Here is a 21,281-nt window from a genome sequence, read left to right as displayed (position 1 = left end):
TGCTGTCTCTTGTCTCCTGCTACCTCCTGCCTGCTGTCTCCTGTCTCCTGCCTCTTGCTGCTACCTGCCTCCTACCTCCTGTCTCCTGTCTCCTGCTGGCTCATGTGTCCTGTCTGTTGCCTCCTGTCTCTTGTCTCCTGTCTCCCGCCTCCTGCGGCCTGCCTGCTACCTCCCAGCTCCTGCCTGCTGACTGCCTGATCCCTGCAGAAAACAGACTGAAGGAGAGGAGAGGGGCTGCTAGAGGAATACACCCACTGAGTTAGAGCTGTGTTATAGCGGCTGTGTCAGATATACTAGAGGAATACACCCACTGAGTTAGAGAGGACATAATGGTTACAGTCACAGCCAGAGACGGAAGGAAAGGTGTGGTGTTAAAGTGACTGTGTTAGAGAGGGAGTGTGTTAAAGAGAAACTGCATTAGATTGATTCACTACTGAGCTCAGCCAAACCGACCAGAGATGTACTGGGCTAGCCTGGCTATGCATCCACCATAGTTACTGGAACTGTACTGGAAAGAACAATGTCAAAATAAAATATTTCAGCTGGAACAGTATATGCTTGGGGTCGGCACGATAGTGTGATAAAAGGGTATGAGAGCACTGTTTACGTAGCTGTACTGGAGGCTAGGTAGGAGCCTGGGAAATCCTGTTAGGACTAAAGCTAGTGGAGCCGTGGTCTTTGGTTACACTGCATGCTGAGAGAGCTGCTATGCTAGAGATAAGGAGTGACTCAGAGGAGGGAGCGTCTGAGCCGCCATTTTGGAGATTGCTATGGCTGGCCTATAGCTGCTGGCATGGTGATGTAGCACAGTGTGGGGATGGTTATGAGGGGAGGTACAGTGCAGCTCGTCTGACTGCTGCTAATGGACTATTTATAGTGAGTCAGACTGTCAGGGCCACACAAGGGGTGGAGGGAGGGATGAAGGGATGGGGGGAAGGATGAAGGGATGGGGGAAGGATGAAGGGATGGGGTGAGGGATGGAGGGAGGGGGTGAAGGATGAAGGGATGGTGGGAGGGATGGATAGAGGGGCTGTGGGAGGGATGGAGGGAGGGAAGGGCTGTGGGAGGGATGGAGGGAGGGATGAAGGGGCTGTGGGAGGGATGGTGGGAGGGATGGGATGGGCTGTGGGATGATGGAGGGATAGATGATGGAAGGTATGGAGGGATGGATGGAAGGATGGTCTAAGGGATGGGTGGTTGTGGGAGGGATGGAGGGGCTGTGGGAGGGATGGTGGGAGGGATGGAGGGGCTGTGGGAGGGATGGAGGGGCTGTGGGAGGGATGGTGGGAGGGATGGAGGGGCTGTGGGAGGGATGGAGGGGCTGTGGGAGGGATGGAGGGGCTGTGGGAGGGATGGATAGAAGGATGGTGGGAGGGATGGAGGGATTGGGGGGTTGTGGGAGGGATTGTGGGTTAAGAATTTGGTATTGCAGAACTGAACAGTTCATATTAGTACAACAGCAGGAAGCACAGATGGATTCATGATCATGTTTTTTTATTTTGTGAATTTGCATCTAAAGAAATATTATATTTGTAATTTAAGGCTAATACAAATAGTTGTAAGAGTATTGTAATTCATAACCTTGAGAAACAAGTAGGTTACTAGCAAAGCTCTCTTCTCTCTTCTGACATGAGATTGAATGTCTGAGTGTTGAACCATAATATTCCCTGAGTGTTAAGCCTTGACTGTGGTGCTATGGAAACAGAAGAGGGAAAATCTTAAAGGAACAGTAAACTATTGTCTCACATGGAGACAATATGAGACAAAGTAGTGCACTACAGATGGGATAGAGTGCCGTTTTGGATGCACTTAATGTTTGATAGACAGTGTTTTATTGCTGATTGAGTTTCTCCATTCTCCTATTCTATCCATTTACTCTGACCCCACTCTCTCTGTCTCCTCTCTCCTTCCTTGACTCTGACCCCACTCTCTCTGTCTCCTCTCTCCTTCCTTGACTCTGACCCCACTCTCTCTGTCTCCTCTCTCCTTCCTTGACTGACCCCACTCTCTCTGTCTCCTCTCTCCTTCCTTGACTCTGACCCCACTCTCTCTGTCTCCTCTCTCCTTCCTTGACTCTGACCCCACTCTCTCTGTCTCCTCTCTCCTTCCTTGACTCTGACCCCACTCTCTCTGTCTCCTCTCTCCTTCCTTGACTGACCCCACTCTCTCTGTCTCCTCTCTCCTTCCTTGACTCTGACCCCACTCTCTCTGTCTCCTCTCTCCTTCCTTGACTCTGACCCCACTCTCTCTGTCTCCTCTCTCCTTCCTTGACTCTGACCCCACTCTCTCTGTCTCCTCTCTCCTTCCTTGACTCTGACCCCACTCTCTCTGTCTCCTCTCTCCTTCCTTGACTCTGACCCCACTCTCTCTGTTTCCTCTCTCCTTCCTTGACTGACCCCACTCTCTCTGTCTCCTCTCTCCTTCCTTGACTCTGACCCCACTCTCTCTGTCTCCTCTCTCCTTCCTTGACTCTGACCCCACTCTCTCTGTCTCCTCTCTCCTTCCTTGACTCTGACCCCACTCTCTCTGTCTCCTCTCTCCTTCCTTGACTCTGACCCCACTCTCTCTGTCTCCTCTCTCCTTCCTTGACTCTGACCCCACTCTCTCTGTCTCCTCTCTCCTTCCTTGACTGACCCCACTCTCTCTGTCTCCTCTCTCCTTCCTTGACTCTGACCCCACTCTCTCTGTCTCCTCTCTCCTTCCATGACTCTGATCCCACTCTCTCTCTGCTTCTCTCTGTCTCCACAGCCAGCCAGGCCAGAGACCTGTTGTGTAAGATGTTGATTATTGATCCAGCCAAGCGGATACAAGTGGACGAAGCCTTACAGCACCCCTACATCAACGTTTGGTACGACCCAGCCGAGGTGGAGGCGGTGAGTAGGAGGAGTCTGTAGCCAGAACTCTCTGGCAGCCTTATCAGTTAGTAGGCCTAGGTCAATCCTATAGCTTGGTACTTGTTTAGTTTGGGCTGTTTTCATCTGCCTTGTGTTTGTATTAGTGGTGTGTAGATATATTATTTTTTATGTTAAATTCCCCTCTCATAATGGTTACTATAGGAACCATCCAGAGAAACATTTCTGTTGTTGTCGTTGTTGTTTAGTTTGCATCCCCTGCTTGCTCTTCATGGTTTGACCTTTTATGGCTATCCCTTTACCCACCGCAGTTTATCTGGCATTAGGTAGTCATGGAAATGCATGTTACTGACTCTCATGGTACTGTAGAGACATCCCAATGGGCTCAACTGGTTGTTTTACCCATAGAAATATAATATATACTATGGTTTCTTTTTCTACGGTTTTACCTACTGGAATGTGCTTGATTTCCTCAAATAGAGCACAGATACAAAACACAGTCTCACTGCTCACTGCTTTGGGAGAATACAGTATAGTTCATTCTCATCCAGGAGCTGTGTGATAAGGATAGTTAATACCGGATAGTTAATACTGGATCATAAAGCAGGCGTTTCTTAAGGTGCGCTGGTTAAGTATAGTCATTCCCTTTCAAAGACCTTCGTCACTGTGGGATAATAGTGAGTTTGGGAAAAAGCCATGTGCAGTCTGTCTCTTACTTGATGAAGACTTTAGATGCATTTCACACCAAGTAGGCCTATCTGCCTATGCATAATGCAATACAGTGTGACATGGCCTTCTCTGAACCCAGTGAAGCAGACAGAACTGGGGTGCTGAATGAAAAGGGAACCTCTCTGTTTAGCCTGGAACCCAAACTGATACAATCTCTTCCCAATAGTGAAATGTAGTATATTAGTAAATTAGTTTGGATTTCAGCATACGACTTTATGTGAAAGAGGTGTACAAATATAGAGTATCAATGACTCTCATTAAGATCAATCAAGAATAGAGTATCAATGACTCTCAACAAGATCAATTAAGTAGATTTTAATCAAGTTAATTTTATTTTGTTATTTGCAATAAATCGCACACCTTCATTATAATATCTATGTTTGACAGTTGGAATATGCATTTTAAAGTATATTATTGTATGATATTGTGTAATATGCACATTTCATTTGTAGCATGTCTCATTCTTTTGTGAAAACATACAGTTTACTTCATCAAAGCAAAAATGACCAAAAAAGTGACATCTTACTGTTTTATGATGGGATATTCTATATTGTTGTATTAGATGTGATATATAGATTATATTGGCCATCAATGGCATTACATTCTCCCTGAAACCAATGTACTGTTTTCTCCCCTCTTTATTGTTCATTTCATGCTGATGAAGGCCAGGGATCTCGTCCAAATATCAATGGTAAATAAAAAATGACTTACATCAAGAGAAATGTATCTCCTATACATCATATATACAGCATTACAAACACGATATGACCAGATTTGACCACATATGGCTTTACGAAACTGTATTTGGGGGTAGGTAGTCAAAACCCCATCTTCAGAACTTTTTCACTGACCAAAATTGAGAAATGTGTCATATATACTCTTAGAAATATAGGTGTAACCTAGAACCATAATGGGGTTCTTTGGCTGTCCCTGTAGGAGAATAACACTTTTGGTTCTAGGAGTGTACAGAAGGGAGAGCATTACAAACATGATATGACCAGATATGACCAAAATTGCACTATCCTAAGGAACCCTCATACCTCAGACAAAAAAATATATAATGTTGTCAATCAACAATAACAAGCCACCTGGGTCTGACAACTTGGATGGAAAATTACTGAGGATGATAGTGGACGATATTGCCACTCCTATTTGCGATCTCTTCAATCTAAGCCTACAGAAAAGTGTGTGCCCTGGAGGGAAGCCAAAGTCATTCCACTACACAAGAATAACAAAGCACCCTTTACTGGCTCAAACAGCCGACCGATCAGCCTGTTACCAACCCTTAGTAAACTTTTTGAAAAAAAATGGTATTTGCAAGATACACTGCTATTTCACAGTAAACAAATTCACAACATACTTTAGCATGCTTATAGGGAAGGGCACTCAACATGTACGGCACTTACACAAATAACTGATGATTGGCTGAGAGAAAATGATAATAAGAAGATTGTGAAAGCTGTTTTGTTAGACTTCAGTGCAGCTTCTGACATTATCGATCGTAATCTGCTGCTGGAAAAACAAATGTGTTATGACTTTACATCCCCTGCTATATTGTGAATCGAGAGTTACCTGTCTAACAGAACACAGAGGGTGTTCTTTAATGGAAGCCTCTCCAACATAATCCAGGTAGTCAGGCATTCCCCAGGGTAGCTGGCTAGGCCCCTTACTTTTTTTCAATCTTTACTAATCACACTGCCACTGGCTTTGAGTAAAGCCAGCGTGTCTATGTATGCTGATGACTCAACACTATACATGTCGGCTACCACAGCGACTGAAATGATTGCAACACTCAACAAAGAGCTGCAGTTAGTTTCAGAATGGGTGGCAAGAAATAAACTAGTCCTCAATATTTCAAAAACGAAAAGCATTATATTTGCAACAAATCATTCACTAAACCCTAAACCTCAACTAAATCTTGTAATGTATAATGTGGGAATTCAGCAAGTTGAGGAGACTAAACTGCTTGGAGTAACCCTGGATTGTAAACTGTCGTGGTCAAAACATATTGATGTAATGGTAGCTAAAATGGGTAGAAGTCTGTCTGTAATAAAGTTCTGCTCTGCTTTCTTGACATTGCTATCAACAGAACAAGTTCTACAGGCCCTAGTTTTGTCACACCTGGACTACTGCCCTGGTATATGGTCAAGTGCCACAAAGAGGGACATAGGCAAATTCCAGTTGGCCCAGAACAGAGCAGCACGGCTGGCCCTTAAATTTACACAGAGAACTAACATCAATGACATGCATGTCCATCTCTCCTGGCTCAAAGTAGTGGAGCGATTGATTGCGTCAGTACTTGTCTTTGTGGGAGGTATTGACATGTTGAAAGCACCAAGCTATCTGTTTAAATGACTAGCACACAGTTTGGACACCCATGCATACCCAACAAGACATGCCACCCAGAGGTCTCTTCACAGTCCCCAAGTCCAGAACAGAATATGGGAGGCGCACAGTACTACATAGAGCCATGACTACATGGAACTGTATTCCACATCAAGTAACTCATGCCAGCAGTAAAATCCGAGTAAAATATAAACACATAAAACTACACCTTATGGAGCGGATTGTGGGGAGACAGACACAAACACGTATACGCACACACATGCTAACACACCCTCTACACCCATGTACATTAATATTGTTATATTGCTGTATTATGGATTTTGTATTGGAGATATGTTGTGGTAGATAGTGTGTAGTAATGTGTGATGTACTGTTTTATTTTGTATGTAATTGCCTTAGTCCTGTATGGACCCCAGGAAGTGTAGCAGCAGCTAAATGGTGATCCGTAATAAACAGAAACATACAGAATACTAACTCAGTGCAGAGACGATGTGGCAGGATGTCTGTGTGCTGTAAATGTCTGTGTGGCTTTCTCCTCACTAACAGGAAGCAATATACCGTCTGGCTGCATCTATGAATACGGCAGCCATTTTTCACTGTAGAAGTAGTCGTTAATGTGTTGATGAAATTGCAAGAAAACCATGCTGTAGCCTACTGTACTCTGTCATATCTAGACAGAACGTCTATGCTATCTTATTGCAATCTTAAAATGTATGAAAAAACCTATAGATTTGATAAATGGGTTCGTAATACCACCTAAATATCCTCTGTGTTGTAGACATATGATAACATCTAGACAGTAGTCCTGTACAGTACACATGCAGCATGTATAGTACCTCGAGATTCGGCTGAACTTTTTCTCAGGCTCACCCTTTCACTTTGATTGATTGATACTCTGCTGAACAACTACCTACCAGTCTCGTGACAAATACTGAGTCCTTGGAAGCAGCCTGTAATGTTGTAGTCCAGTAGTGTACGTATGCATTGACCCGGACAGGACAGGAAGACCACGTCAGTGACTCAACCCACTTAAGTGACGCACCCCTCCTAGGGATGGCATGGAAGAGCACCCGTAATAGGGTCAGAGGCAGAGAATCCCAGTGGAGAGAGGGGAACCGGCCAGGCAGAAACAGCAAGGGCAGTTCGTTGCTACAGAGCCTTTCCGTTTACCTTCACACTCCTGGGCCAGACTACACTCAATCATAGGACCAACTGAAGAGATGAGTCCTCAATAAAGACTTAAAGGTTGAGACTGAGTCTGCGTCTCTCATATGGATAGGCAGACCATTCCATAAAAATGGAGCTCTATAGGAGAAAGCCCTGCCTCCAGATGTTTGCTTAGAAATTCTAGGGACAATAAGGAGGCCTGCGTCTTGTGACCGTAGCGTACGTGTCGGTATGTACGGCAGGACCAAATCGGAAAGATAGGTAGGAGCAAGCCCATGTAATGCTTTGTAGGTTAGTAGTAAAACCTTGAAATCAGCCCTTGCCTTAAAACCTCTAACGAGTCACAAACCCGGATCCGGGATCCCCCCCATCAAAAAAGCTGACTAGCATAGCCTAGCCTAAAGCCACAGGGATATCATATAATAAAATGTTAATGAAATCACAAGTCCAAGACACCAAATGAAAGATACACATCTTGTGAATCCAGCCATCATTTCTGATTTTTTAAATGTTTTACAGGGAAGACACAATATGTATTTCTATTAGCTAACCACCATAGCAAAAGACACCACTTTTTTTTCTCCACCATTTTTTCCCTGCATAGGTAGCTATCACAAATTCGACCAAATAAAGATATAAATAGTCACTAACCAAGAAACAACTTCATCAGATGACAGTCTGATAACATATTTATTGTATAGCATATGTTTTGTTCGAAAAATGTGCATATTTCAGGTATAAATCATAGTTTTACATTGCAGCCACCATCACAAATCTCACCAAAGCAACTAGAATAACTACAGAGAGCAATGTGAATTACCTAAATACTCATCATAAAACATTTATGAAAAATACACAGCGTACAGCAAATGAAAGACAAAGATCTTGTGTATCCAGCCAATCTTTCAGATTCTTTAAGTGTTTTACAGCGAAAACACAATTTAGCATTATATTAGCTTACTACAATAGCCAACCACACAGCAGCATTGATTCATGCACGTTAGCGATAGCGAATAAACCAGCAAAAGATATTAAGTTTTTCACTAACCTTCTCAAAACTTCATCAGATGACAGTCCTATAACATCATATTACACAATACATATATTGTTTGTTTGAAAATGTGCATATTTAGCGGCACAAATCGTGGTTATACAATGAGAATAGTAGCCAAGCTGCCAACAAAATGTCGGGAGAAATCTTGGGAGAGGCACCTAATCTAATCAATAACTAATCATAAACTTGACAAAAAAATACAGGTTGGACAGCAAATGAAAGATACATTAGTTCTTAATGCAACCGCTGTGTTAGATTTGTAAAATTAACGTTACTACGACATACAGCGTGTGCTAAAGCGAGACCGCACCGAAATTAATGGCGGAATAATAGTTTTACATTTTTCAACAGAACAACAAATTAACATCATAAATAGTTCTTACTTTTTGATGAGCTTCCATCAGAATCTTGTGCAAGTGGTCCTTTGTCCAGAATCATCGTTGCTCGGTTGTAGATTGCCGTCTTCAACTTAGGAATTAGCAGCAAACATTAGCTATGTGGCCCAGACGTGCCCAACTCTTCATAACGCAGCACAAAGAAATATCCGAAAATCGCAATATACTGATATAAACTGATATAACTCGGTTTAAAATAACTACATTATGATGTCTTTAACACCTATATCGAATAAAATCAGAGCCGGATATATCTAAGGCCTATAACGAGAGCTTTTCAGAATGCCATCCTGAGGTCCTCCTTTGCACCATGACGAACGTTGAAAAGAGTGCACCCCCGGTTCCATGAGCCTTTATATGGCCTCAGATCTGCCTAGCAACACCATTCCAATTCTCACTGCTTACTGACATCTAGGGGAAATCGTATGCAGTGCATGTCGACTCATAGATAACATGCAATTTAATAAACTGACCCTGGAACAGAGCATCGATTTCAGATTTCTCACTTCCTGACAGGAAGTTAGCTGCAACTTGAGTTCTGTTTTACTCACAGATATAATTCAAAGGTTTTAGAAACTAGAGAGTGTTTTCTATCCAATAGTAATAATAATATGCATATTGTACGAGCAAGAATTGAGTACGAGGCAGTTTAATTTGGGAACGAATTTTTACAAAGTCGAAATGGCGCCCCCCTATTGACAGGAAGCCAGTGTAGAGAGACTAGCACTGGAGTAATATGAGAATTTTTTGGGGTTCTAGTCAAGATTCCAGCAGCCGTGTTTAGCATTAACTGAAGTTTATTTATTGCTTTATCCGGGTAGCCGGAAAGTAGAGCCTTGCAGTAGTCTAACCTAGAAGTGACAAAAGCATGGATGAATTTTTCTGCATCATTTTTGGCCAGAAAATGTCAGAATTTTGCAATGTAACGTAGATGGAAAAAAGCTGTCCTTGAAACAGTCTTGACATGTTCGTCAACAGAGAGATCAGGGTCCAGAGTAGCACTGAGGTCCTTCACAGTTTTATTTGAGACGACTTTACAACCATCAAGATTAATTGTCAGATTCAACAGAAGATCTCTTTGTTTCTTGGGACCTAGAGCTAGCGTCTCTGTTTTGTCTGAGTTTAAAAGTAAAACATTTGCCGCCTGCCACTTCCTTATGTCTGAAACACAGGCTTCCAGGTAGGGCAATTTTGGGGCTTCACCATGTTTCATCGAAATGTACAGCTGTTTGTCGCATAGCAGTGTCAGTTAACATTATGTTTCCAAATGACATCACCAAGAGGTAAAATATATAGTGAAAACATTAGTGGTCATAAAACGGAGCCTTGAGGAACACCAAAATTTACAGTTGATATGTCAGAGGACAAACCATCCACAGAGACAAACTAATATCTTTCCGACAGATAAGATCCAAACCAGGCCAGAACTTGTCCGTGTAGACCAATTTGGGTTTCCAATCTCTCCAAAAGAATGTGGTGATCGATGGTATCAAAAGCAGCACAAAGGTCTAGGAACACGAGGACAGATGCAGAGCCTCGGTCTGACGCCATTTAAAGGTCATTTACAACCTTCACAAGTGCAGTCTCAGTGCTATGATGGGGTCTAAAACCAGACTGAAACGTTTTGTATACATTGTCTGTCTTCAGGAAGGCAGTGAGTTTCTGCGCAACAGCTTTTTCAAAAAAAATTGAGACGAATGGGAGATTTGATATAGGCCGATAGTTTTTTATATTTTCTGGGTCAAGGTTTGGCTTTTTCAAGAGAGGCTTTATTGCTGCCAATTTTAGTGAGTTTGGTACACATCCGGTGGATAGAGTGTTAGGAGTGTGTATTGGAGGCGAAGTCAGGTGCAAGAGAGCAGAGTGTAGTGAACAGGCACACCTTTTATTCCGGTCCAAAATGACAGCACAAAGTAACATAAAATGTGCCCAAACACGGAACATAGACAAAAAGTAATGCGCGTAACAATATCCACAATATCAAAATACACGTAACACCAACAATCCTACACAAAGACATGATGGGGAACAGAGGAATAAATACATATGGATACATGAAAAATGGAGCGGCGATGGCTAGAAAGCCGGTGACCTCGACCGCCGAACGCCGCACGAACAAGGAGAGGAGCCGACTTCGGCCGGAAGTCGTGACATAGAGAGCCGTTTATTATGTTCAACATAGGAGGGCCAAGCACAGGAAGCAGCTCTTTCAGTAGTTTAGTTGGAATAAGTATGCAGCTTGACGTTTTAGAGGCGATGATTATTTTCATCAATGTGTCAAGAGATATAGTATTAAAAAACTTTCGTGTCTCCCTTGATCCTAGGTCCTGGCAGAGTTGTGCAGACTCAGGACAGCTAAGCTTTGTAGGAATACGCAGATTTAAAGAGGAGTCCGTAATTTGATTTCTAATGATCATGATCTTTTCCTCAAAGAAGTTCATGAATTTACAAGTGAAAGTCATCCTCTCTTGGGGAATGCTGCTTTTTAGTTAGCTTTGCGACAGTATCAAAAATACATTTGGGATTGTTCTTATTTTCCTCAATTAAGTTGGAAAAATAGGATGATCGAGCAGCAGTGAGGGCTCTTTGATACTGTACTGTCTTTCCAAGCTAATCGGAAGACTTCCAGTTTGGTGTGGCTCCATTTACGTTCCAATTTTCTGGAAGCTTGCTTCAGGGCTCGGGTATTTTCTGTATACCAGGGAGCTAGTTTGTTATGACAAATGTTTTTTAGTTTTTAGGGGTGCAACTGCATCTAGGGTATTGTGCAAGGTTAAATTGAGTTCCTCAGTTAGGTGGTTAACCTCTAACACCTCCGGGAGCACCCCCATCAGTAGAAAAGCTACTAGCATAGCCTAGCATAGCGTCACAAGTAAATACTAGCATCTAAATATCATTAAATCACAAGTCCAAGACACCAGATGAAAGATACACATCTTGTGAATCCAGCCATCATTTCTGATTTTTAAAATGTTTTACAGGGAAGACACAATATGTAAATCTATTAGCTAACCACGTTAGCAAAAGACACCACTTTTTTTACTCCACCAGTTTTTTACTCCATAAGTAGCTATCACAAATTCGACCAAATAAAGATATAAATAGCCACTAACCAAGAAACAACTTCATCAGATGACAGTCTGATAACATATTTATTGTATAGCATATGTTTTGTTAGAAAAATGTGCATATTTCAGGTATAAATCATAGTTTACCATTGCAGCCACCATCACAACTCTCACCAAAGCGACTAGAATAACTACAGAGAGCAACGTGTATTACCTAATTACTCATCATAAAACATTTCTTAAAAATACACAGCGTACAGCAATTGAAAGACACAGATCTTGTGAATCCAGACAATATTTCAGATTTTCTAAGTGTTTTACAGCGAAAACACAATATAGCGTTATATTAGCTTACCACAATAGCAAACATCACAACAGCATTGATTCAAGCCAAACATAGCGATTACGTATAAACCACCAAAAGATATTAATTTTTTCACTAACCTTCTCAGAATTCTTCAGATGACAGTCCTATAACATCATATTACACAATGCATATAGAGTTTGTTCGAAAATGTGCATATTTAGCGGCACAAATCGTGGTTATACAATGAGAAAAGTAGCCAAGCTGCAAAGAAAATGTCAGGAGAAATCTTGGGAAAGGCACCTATTCTAATCGAAAACTATTCATAAACTTGACTAAAAAATACAAGTTGGACAGCAAATGAAAGATAAATTAGTTCTTAATGCAATCGCTGGGTTAGATTTTTAAAATTAACGTTACTGCGCAATACAGCGTGCGCTAAAGCGAGACCGCCCCATAATTCATGGCGGAATTATTATTTAACATTTGTCAACATAAGTACGAATTAACAGCATAAAGACTGCTTACTATTAGCTGAGCTTCCATCAGAATCTTGGGCAAGGTGTCCTTTCTCCAGAACAATCGTCTTTGGGTTGAAAGATGTCCTCTTGTCCGGTCGAAATAGCCGCTAATGTTAGCCACCAACTGGAGAGGTGTCCACCTCGTGAAAGCGCATGACAAAGAAATCCCAGAAAATCGCAATAAACTGCTATAAACTGCTATAAGTTGGTTTAAATTAACTACCTTATGATGTCTTTAACACCTATAACGAATAAAAACATGACCGGAGATATAGAACTACTAAAACGAAAGCGTTTGCAGGACGCCATTGTGATGTCTTCTTGCGCCAGGCGCACCGTTGAAAAGGACGGTACTTCCGTTCCACGGTCTTATATAAGGTCCCAGATTGCGCAATCCACTCCATTCAAATTCTCCCCGCTTACTGACATCTAGAGGAAGACGTATGCAGTGCATGTAGCCCGATGGCTTACATGGGGACTTATAAACTGACCTCAGAACAGGGACCTCGATTTCTGAAATCTCACTCCCTGACAGGAAATGTGCTGCAGAATGAGTTCTGTTTCACTCAGAGAAATAATTCAAACGGTTTTAGAAACTAGAGAGTGTTTTCTATCCAATAGTAATAATAATATGCATATTGTACGAGCAAGAATTGAGTACGAGGCAGTTTAATTTGGGAACCAATTTATACAAAGTCGAAATGGCGCCCCCCTAGGCTCAAGAAGTTAACTGATTTTTGTACTCGTCCTTGGGTAGGTGGAGGGAGCCTGGAAGGGCATCTAGGAATCTTTGGGTTGTCCGAGAATTTATAGCACGACTTTTGATGCTCCTTGGTTGGGGTCTGAGCTGATTATTTGTTGCGATTGCAAACTTAATAAAATGGTGGTCCGATAGTCCAGGATTATGAGGAAAAACATTAAGATCCACAATATTTATTCCACGGGACAAAACTAGGTCCAGAGTATGACTGTGGCAGTGAGTAGGTCCGGAGACATGTTGGACAAAACCCACTGAGTCGATGATGGCTCCGAAAGCCCTTTGGAGTGGGTCTGTGGATTTTTCCATGTGAATATTAAAATCACCCAAAATTGGAATATTATCTGCCATGACTACAAGGTCCGATAGGAATTCAGGGAACTCAGTGAGGAACGCTGTATATGGCCCAGGAGGCCTGTAAACAGTAGCTATAAAAAGTGATTGAGTAGGCTGCATAAATTTCATGACTGGAATCTCCTGTCCTATGCTATACTTATGGCCTATACTCATGGCCTATACTCCTGTCCTATACTATACTCCTGTCCTATACTATTCTCCTGTCCTATACTATTCTCCTGTCCTATGCTATACTCCTATTCTATACTATTCTCCTGTTCTATACTATTCTCCTGTCCTATGCTATACTCCTGTCCTATACTCATGTCCTATACTCCTGTTCTATGCTATACTCCTGTCCTATGCTATACTTATGGCCTACACTTATGACCTATACTCATGGCCTATACTCCTGCCCTATACTATACTCATGTCCTATGCTATACTCCTGTCCTATTCTATACTCCTGCCCTATACTACACTCCTATTCTATACTATACTCACGTTCTATACTATACTCCTATTCTATACTATACGCATGTTCTATACTATACTCCTATTCTATACTATACTCCTGTCATATACTCCTGTCCTATACTATACTCCTCTCCTATACTCCTATTCTATACTATACTCCTGCCCTATACTATACTCCTATTCTATACTATACTCATGTTCTATACTATACTCCTATTCTATACTATACTCCTGTCATATACTATACTCCTGTCATATACTCCTGTCCTATACTATACTCCTGTCATATACTATACTCCTGTCATATACTCCTGTCCTATACTATACTCCTGGCATATACTCCTGTCCTATACTATACTCCTCTCCTATACCCCTATTCTATACTATACTCCTGTCCTGTCCTATACTCCTGTCCTATACTCCTGTCCTATACTATGCTCCTGTCCTATGCTATACTCCTCTCCTATACTCCTATTCTATACTATACTCCTGTCCTGTCCTATACTCCTGTCCTATACCCCTATTCTATACTATACTCCTGTCCTGTCCTATACTCCTGTCCTATACTCCTGTCCTATACTATACTCCTGTCCTATACTATACTCCTGTCCTATTCTATACTCCTGTCCTATGCTCCTGTCCTATACTATACTCCTGTCATATACTCCTGTCCTATGCTATACTCCTCTCCTATACTCCTATTCTATACTATACTCCTGTCCTATTCTATACTCCTGTCCTATGCTATACTCCTATGCTATACTATACTCCTGTTCTATACTCCTATCCTATACTATACTCCTGTCATATACTCCTGTCCTATACTATACTCCTGTCATATACTCCTGTCCTATGCTATACTCCTATGCTATACTATACTCCTGTTCTATACTCCTATCCTATACTATACTCCTGTCATATACTCCTGTCCTATACTATACTCCTGTCATATACTCCTGTCCTATACTATACTCCTCTCCTATACTCCTGTCCTATACTATGCGCCTGTCCTATGCTATACTCCTGCCCTATACCCCAGACAAACACACCTGATTCAACTTGTCAACTCATCATCAGGCCCTCAATGAGTTGAATGCAGTGTTGTTTGTCTGGGGCTACAACAACAATGTGTACTGTTGGGGGTCCTAGAGGGATGGAGTTGAGACCACTGGTATAGAGGGTATATCAATGATCTGTACTCTAGCTGCTGATTCGCTGAACTCATATTTAAGGTCTCACGTGTGGCACAGCGGTCTAAAGGCACTGCATCTCAGTGCTAGAGGCGTTACTACAGACCCTGGTTTGACCCTGGCACAACCGGCCCTGATTGGGATTCCCATAGGACGGCGCACAATTGGCCCAGCGTCGTCCGGCTTAGGGGAGGGTTTGGCCGGGGTAGGTCATCATTGTAAATAAGAATTTGTTCTTAACTGACTTGCCTAGTTAAATAAAGGTTAAAATATAAATAAAACATATTTATGTGTGTCTGTGTGTACCACTACATATTTTGGAGTGTGAGTGACCCCTATGATGAGTATGTTTAGAGCTTGTGCCATTTAATGTATAGTGGAAACTTCAAAGTGTTTTTAAGATATTATTTTCATGATACTGGCAGTGCTTAGGGGGTCACTCATCTCTTAGCCGTAGCTAAAACCGGCTTCAGCAGACACAATCAATCATCCTTGTATTTCTCCCTCCAGCCGCCTCCTGCTATCTACGACAAGCAGCTGGATGAGAGAGAACACTCCATCGATGAATGGAAAGGTAAACATATCACATCTTTAAAGTATATACAGTTGAAGTCGGAAGTTTACATACACTTAGGTTGGAGTCATTAAAACTCGTTTTTTAACCACTCCACAAATGTCTTGTTAACAAACTATAGTTTTGGCAAGTCGGTTAGGACATCTACTTTGTGCATGACACAAGTAATTTTTCCAACAATTGTTTACATACAGATTATTTCACTTATAATTCACTGTATCACAATTTCAGTTGGTCAGAAGTTTACATACACTAAGTTGACTGTGCCTTTAAACAGCTTGGAAAATTCCAGAAAATGATATTTACATTTTAGTCAACGCTCTTATCCAGAGCAACTTACAAGTACATACATTCAGACTTTTTTGTACTGGCCCCCCGTGAGAATCGAACCCACAACCCTGGCGTTGCAAGCGCCATGCTCTACCAACTGAGCTACACGGGACCACTCAGGAAGGAGACGCAATCTGTCTCCTAGAGATGAACGTACTTTGGTGCAAAAAGTGCAAATCAATCCCAGAACAACAGCAAAGGACCTTGTGAAGATGCTGGAAGAAACAGGTACAAAAGTATCTATATCCACAGTAAAACGAGTTCTATATCGACATAACCTGAAAGGCCGCTCAGCAAGGAAGAAGCCACTGCTCTTAAACCACCATAAAAAAGCCAGACTACGGTTTGCAACTGCACATGGAGACAAAGATCATACTTTTTGGAGAAATGTGTCTGGTCTGATGAAACAAAAATAGAATTGTTTGGCCATAATGACCATCGTTGTGTTTGGAAGAAAAAGGGGGAGGCTTGCAAGCCGAAGAACAGCATCCCAACCGTGAAGCACGGGGCTGGCAGCATCATGTTGTGGGGGTGCTTTGCTGCAGGAGGGACTGGTGCACTTCACAAAATAGATGGCATCATGAGGAGGTAAAATTATGTGGATATATTGAAGCAACATCTCAAGACATCAGTCATTTGTGACCAAGTTAAAGCTTGGTCGCAAATGAGTCTTCCAAATTGACAATGACCCCAAGCATACGTCCAAAGTTGTGGCAAAATGGCTTAAGGACAACAAAGTCAAGGTATTGGAGTGGCCATCACAATGCCCTGACCTTAAATCCTATATAAAATGTGTGGGCAGAACTGAAAAAGTGTGTGTGAGCAAGGAGGCCTACAAACCTGACTCGTTTACACCAGCTTTGTCAGGAGGAATGGGCTAAAATTCACCCAACTTATTGTGGGAAGCTTGTGGAAGGCTACCCGAAACGTTTGACCCAAGTTATATAATTTAAAGGCAATGCTACCAAATACTAATTGAGTGTATGTAAACTTCTGACCCACTGGGAATGTGATGAAATAAATAAAAGCTGAAATAAATCATTCTCTCTACTATTATTCTGACATTTCACATTCTTAAAATAAAGTGGTGATCCTAACTGACCTAAGACAAGGAATTTTTACTACAGTAGGATTAATTGTCAGGAATTGTGAAAAACTGAGTTTAAATGTATTTGGCTAAGGTGTATGTAAACTTCCGACTTCAACTGTAAATATGTTGTAATTATATTGTTAAGGAGGCCTCTATATGAGGAGTTAATTGGCCGCATTTACACAGGCAGCCCAATTCTAATCTTTTTTCCACTAATTGGTCTTTTGACCAATCACATCAGATCTTTTTACATCAGCTTTTTTTTCAGAGCTGATCTGATTGGTCAAAAGACCAATTAGTGAAAATAATATCAGAATTGGGCTGCATTTTCTATTTGAGTTTGTATAATAACTTTTCCAGTTTATTTGTTGCCATGGTAATTGGTAACCAATAGAATGGACTAGTAGAGCAGAGGAGAATAGATTTCTCTACTGCTATTTGAAAGATTTTTTTTCTCCACAACTTTTCCTCCCTCGCTCTCTCGCTCTCTCGCTCGCTCGCTCTCTATCTCTCTCTCTCGATCTCACTTTCCAGAACTAATCTACAAAGAGGTGATGAACTTTGAGGAGAGGACGAAGAACGGGGTGGTGAAGGGACAGCCCTCTACCTCAGGTACTCTCAGTGCATAACCTAAGTTCCTCTGTAAGTTGAATTATAAATATAATCACTCACTGGACATTTCTTTGTAACAGAGAAATTCATCCGTACGTTGATCGCCATTCGTCTTTGTCTCTCATCTTGTTTTTCCCGAGACATGTAGTGTATGATTTGTACATGAGTAATTATATCTGTATGTAAAAGTATCGATTTAAACTGTAGATTTGGTATTTTTTGACCAACCCTATGTGTTTTGTGTATGTACATTGATAAATCTGTATTTGAATGGTGTTAATGTACGCAATTAGGCATTTGAAAAGTAATATCTGTATGGAGTAAGTGATTCATGTGCATTGATTAAAAAGGTTGCTGTCCACCTACTCTATGGAAAAGGTAATATAGGCTATATATATATATATATATATATATATATATACACACACTGAGTGTCCAAAATATTACTAACACCTTTCTGTTATTGGGTGTCACCCCCCAAACAAACCTTTTCTCTCAGAACAGCCTCAATTCATCAGGGCATGGACTCTACAAGGTGTCCAAAGTGTTCCACAGGGATGTTGGCCCATATTGACGCCAATGCTTACAACAGTTTCCAACAGTGTCAAGTTAGCTGGATGTCCTTTGGGTGGTGGACCATTCTTGATACGCATAGAAAACTGTTGAGTGTGGAAAAACCCAGCAGCTTTGCAGTTCTTGACACAAACCGGTGCGTCTGGCACCTACTACCATTACCCCGTTCAAAGGCACTTAAATCTTTTGTCTTGCCTATTCACCCTCTGAATGGCACACATACAATCCATGTCTCAAGGCTTAAAAATCCTTCTTCAACCTGCCTCCTCCCCTTCATCTACACTGATTGAAGTGGATTTAACAAGTGACATCAATAAGGGATTATAGTTTGCACCTGGTCAGTCTGTCATGGAAAGAGCAGGTGTTCCTAATGTTTTGTACACTCAGTGTTTATTAATTAGAGTGTACTTTCACATCTGTACTGTAACATATCATGAATTAAAGCTGGGGTCCTTGGTCCTTGCTCTTCCAGAGAAACACTAGAATTCCTCTCGTTCTGAGCTGGCCTTCTAAGATGTCCTATCGATAAATATGTTCAGCTCTATAAATATGTTCCGTAAAAAGTGTAGTGTAAATTCCATTGAATGGCCACTTGAGGGCGGTGTGGAGTCATGATGGCACAGAATTGGTAACATTATGGCGTCAGTCCAGTCTAGTGCTGCTGAGAGGAAAATAACTTGCCTCGGTCGTTCTCCTCAGCTGTTTTTTAGCAGAGAGCGTTTTTATACTGTACAAGTCTCACTATGGAAGTTGTATTTGGGGATTGCTCAGTGTCTACAGACTTCCTTGTTAGTGCTCTGTTAAGGGGACAGTGGCCTGGAAGTGGTTTAATCCGCAGTGCGATAATGTCACTGTCTCCCTCCCCCTCCGTCTGTCTCTCTGTCCCACTCTTTCTCTCCCTCCCTCCCTCCCTCCCTCCCTCCCTCCCTCCCTCCCTCCCTCCCTCTACCTCGCTCTCCTTCCCTCTGTCCATCCCTCTCTCTCCCTGCAATTAAGCAGATGGGTAGCCCTAGTGCTGAGGCGAGCAGAGAACAGACGCAGTGCTGAAGAGTCCCAGACGGCAGTATTTCACAGCATTAGCAGTACCAGGCTCTGGAACACTGCCATTCAGCAGTACTTGGCTCAGGGCTTTCATAGATCACATAGCCAGCCAGGAGGCAGAACCAACTTTAGGGTTTAGTGAAAGACCACCTGTCATTCTACACAGACCCAGGTTAGAGTCAGGAGAAATAGAAGACCGCTTGGCTGGCACAGTGAACAATCTACTATACTGGTTGTGGATGGATGCAAATACAATGTGTTTTACGTGTTGGTTACTGTTCTTTGGCAGCATTTCTATATGGGAGGATATATGTAGATTAACGCATTTAGGTAATCTTAGATTATTTCAGAATTTCCCCCGTCCCAAAAATATGTTTTTTTATAGATATCCAGAATTGCTTAGAATTTTTACAAAGATGATGTGTCATGTTTGACACAGGATTCTCCAACCTTAGAATGGTTTAGATGTGTATTTTTTCCATGAAGAATAACCAGTTAGCTTACATTGTTGTAGAAGCCACTGTGTGAGCACCGGATACCTTCTCCTACTGCTCCGTCTCTGAGTAAACCTGCCACTGTGTGAGCACCGGATACCTTCTCCTACTGCTCCGTCTCTGAGTAAACCTGCCACTGTGTGAGCACCGGATACCTTCTCCTACTGCTCCGTCTCTGAGTAAACCTGCCACTGTGTGAGCACCGGATGCCTTCTCCTACTGCTCCGTCTCTGAGTAAACCTGCCACTGTGTGAGCACCGGATGCCTTCTCCTACTGCTCCGTCTCTGAGTAAACCTGCCACTGTGTGAGCACCGGATACCTTCTCCTACTGCTCCGTCTCTGAGTAAACCTGCCACTGTGTGAGCACCGGATACCTTCTCCTACTGCTCCGTCTCTGAGTAAACCTGCCACTGTGTGAGCACCGGGTGCCTTCTCCTACTGCTCTGTCTCTGAGTAAACCTGCCACTGTGTGAGCACCGGATACCTTCTCCTACTGCTCCGTCTCTGAGTAAACCTGCCACTGTGTGAGCACCGGGTGCCTTCTCCTACTGCTCTGTCTCTGAGTAAACCTGCCACTGTGGGGTTGGATACAATCGATGTTTGAGCCATAAATTGTGATTTAGCCTTCTCGTTTTATTGGTGGTCAGCTGAAATGTCTCCCACTGTCCTTTTTTAACCCCCCCCCCCCCTGATAAACAGGAGATTTATGGTCCGCCTGCACAGTGAATGTCTTTTGTACAAATCACCTCACCATTTGGTATGCTCTGGATCATTTCCTCTCGAGTAGATGTAAGGTGTACGTGTAAAGGACATGCGTTATGTGACACTACAGACTTAGTGACTGTGGATTGTGAGGCAGTGATGCACATGGCAGAATGTATGTGGACACCTGCTCGACGAACATCTCACTCTATAATCATGGCCATTAATGTGGAGTTTGTCCCCCCTTTGCTGCTATAACAACCTCCAATCTTCTGGGAAGGCTTTCCACTAGATGCTGGAACATTGGTGCGAGGATTTGCTTCCATTCAGCCACAAGAGCATTAGTCAGGTCGGGCACTGACGCAAGCAGTAAAATTTGATGTAAAAAAGCAGAATAAAAAAACACCTTATGGAACAGCGGGGACTGTGAAGCAACACAAACATTGCCACAGACACATGCACACACACGCACACGCACGCACGCACGACGCACACACACACACACACACAATAACATACGCACTATACATACACATGAATTTAGTACTGTAGACATGTGGTAGTGGTGGAGTAGGGGCCTGAGGGCACACAGTGTGTTGTGAATGTATTGTAATGTTTTAAAATTGTATAAACTGCCTTAATTTTGCTGGAACCCAGGAAGAGTAGCT

At 42.3% G+C, this 21,281-nt stretch overlaps 1 protein-coding gene across 8 annotated transcripts in view; it reads left to right on the top strand.

Annotated features, from left to right (window-relative positions):
- Positions 1 to 21,281, top strand: part of mapk10 (mitogen-activated protein kinase 10) — an 83,275-nt gene that overhangs the window by 56,533 nt on the left and 5,461 nt on the right. For 4 of the 8 annotated variants that reach the window (XM_038988764.1, XM_038988766.1, XM_038988759.1 and 1 more), the window contains 3 exons: positions 2,749 to 2,873; positions 15,707 to 15,770; positions 17,725 to 17,802. In XM_038988764.1, coding sequence (XP_038844692.1) covers positions 2,749 to 2,873; positions 15,707 to 15,770; positions 17,725 to 17,802 — 267 coding nt within the window. Of the gene's footprint in view, positions 1 to 2,748; positions 2,874 to 4,245; positions 4,273 to 7,855; positions 7,892 to 15,706; positions 15,771 to 17,724; positions 17,812 to 21,281 lie in introns of those variants that run through there. The other 4 variants (XM_038988765.1, XM_038988761.1, XM_038988763.1 and 1 more) reach the window with 3 other exon arrangements.

Source organism: Salvelinus namaycush, chromosome 3 (genome assembly GCF_016432855.1).
Source record: "Salvelinus namaycush isolate Seneca chromosome 3, SaNama_1.0, whole genome shotgun sequence".
In the NCBI taxonomy this organism is placed as follows: Eukaryota; Metazoa; Chordata; class Actinopteri; order Salmoniformes; family Salmonidae; genus Salvelinus; species Salvelinus namaycush.
Note: the sequence above shows the minus strand (reverse complement) of the source record. Positions and strands in the feature narration are given on the sequence as shown.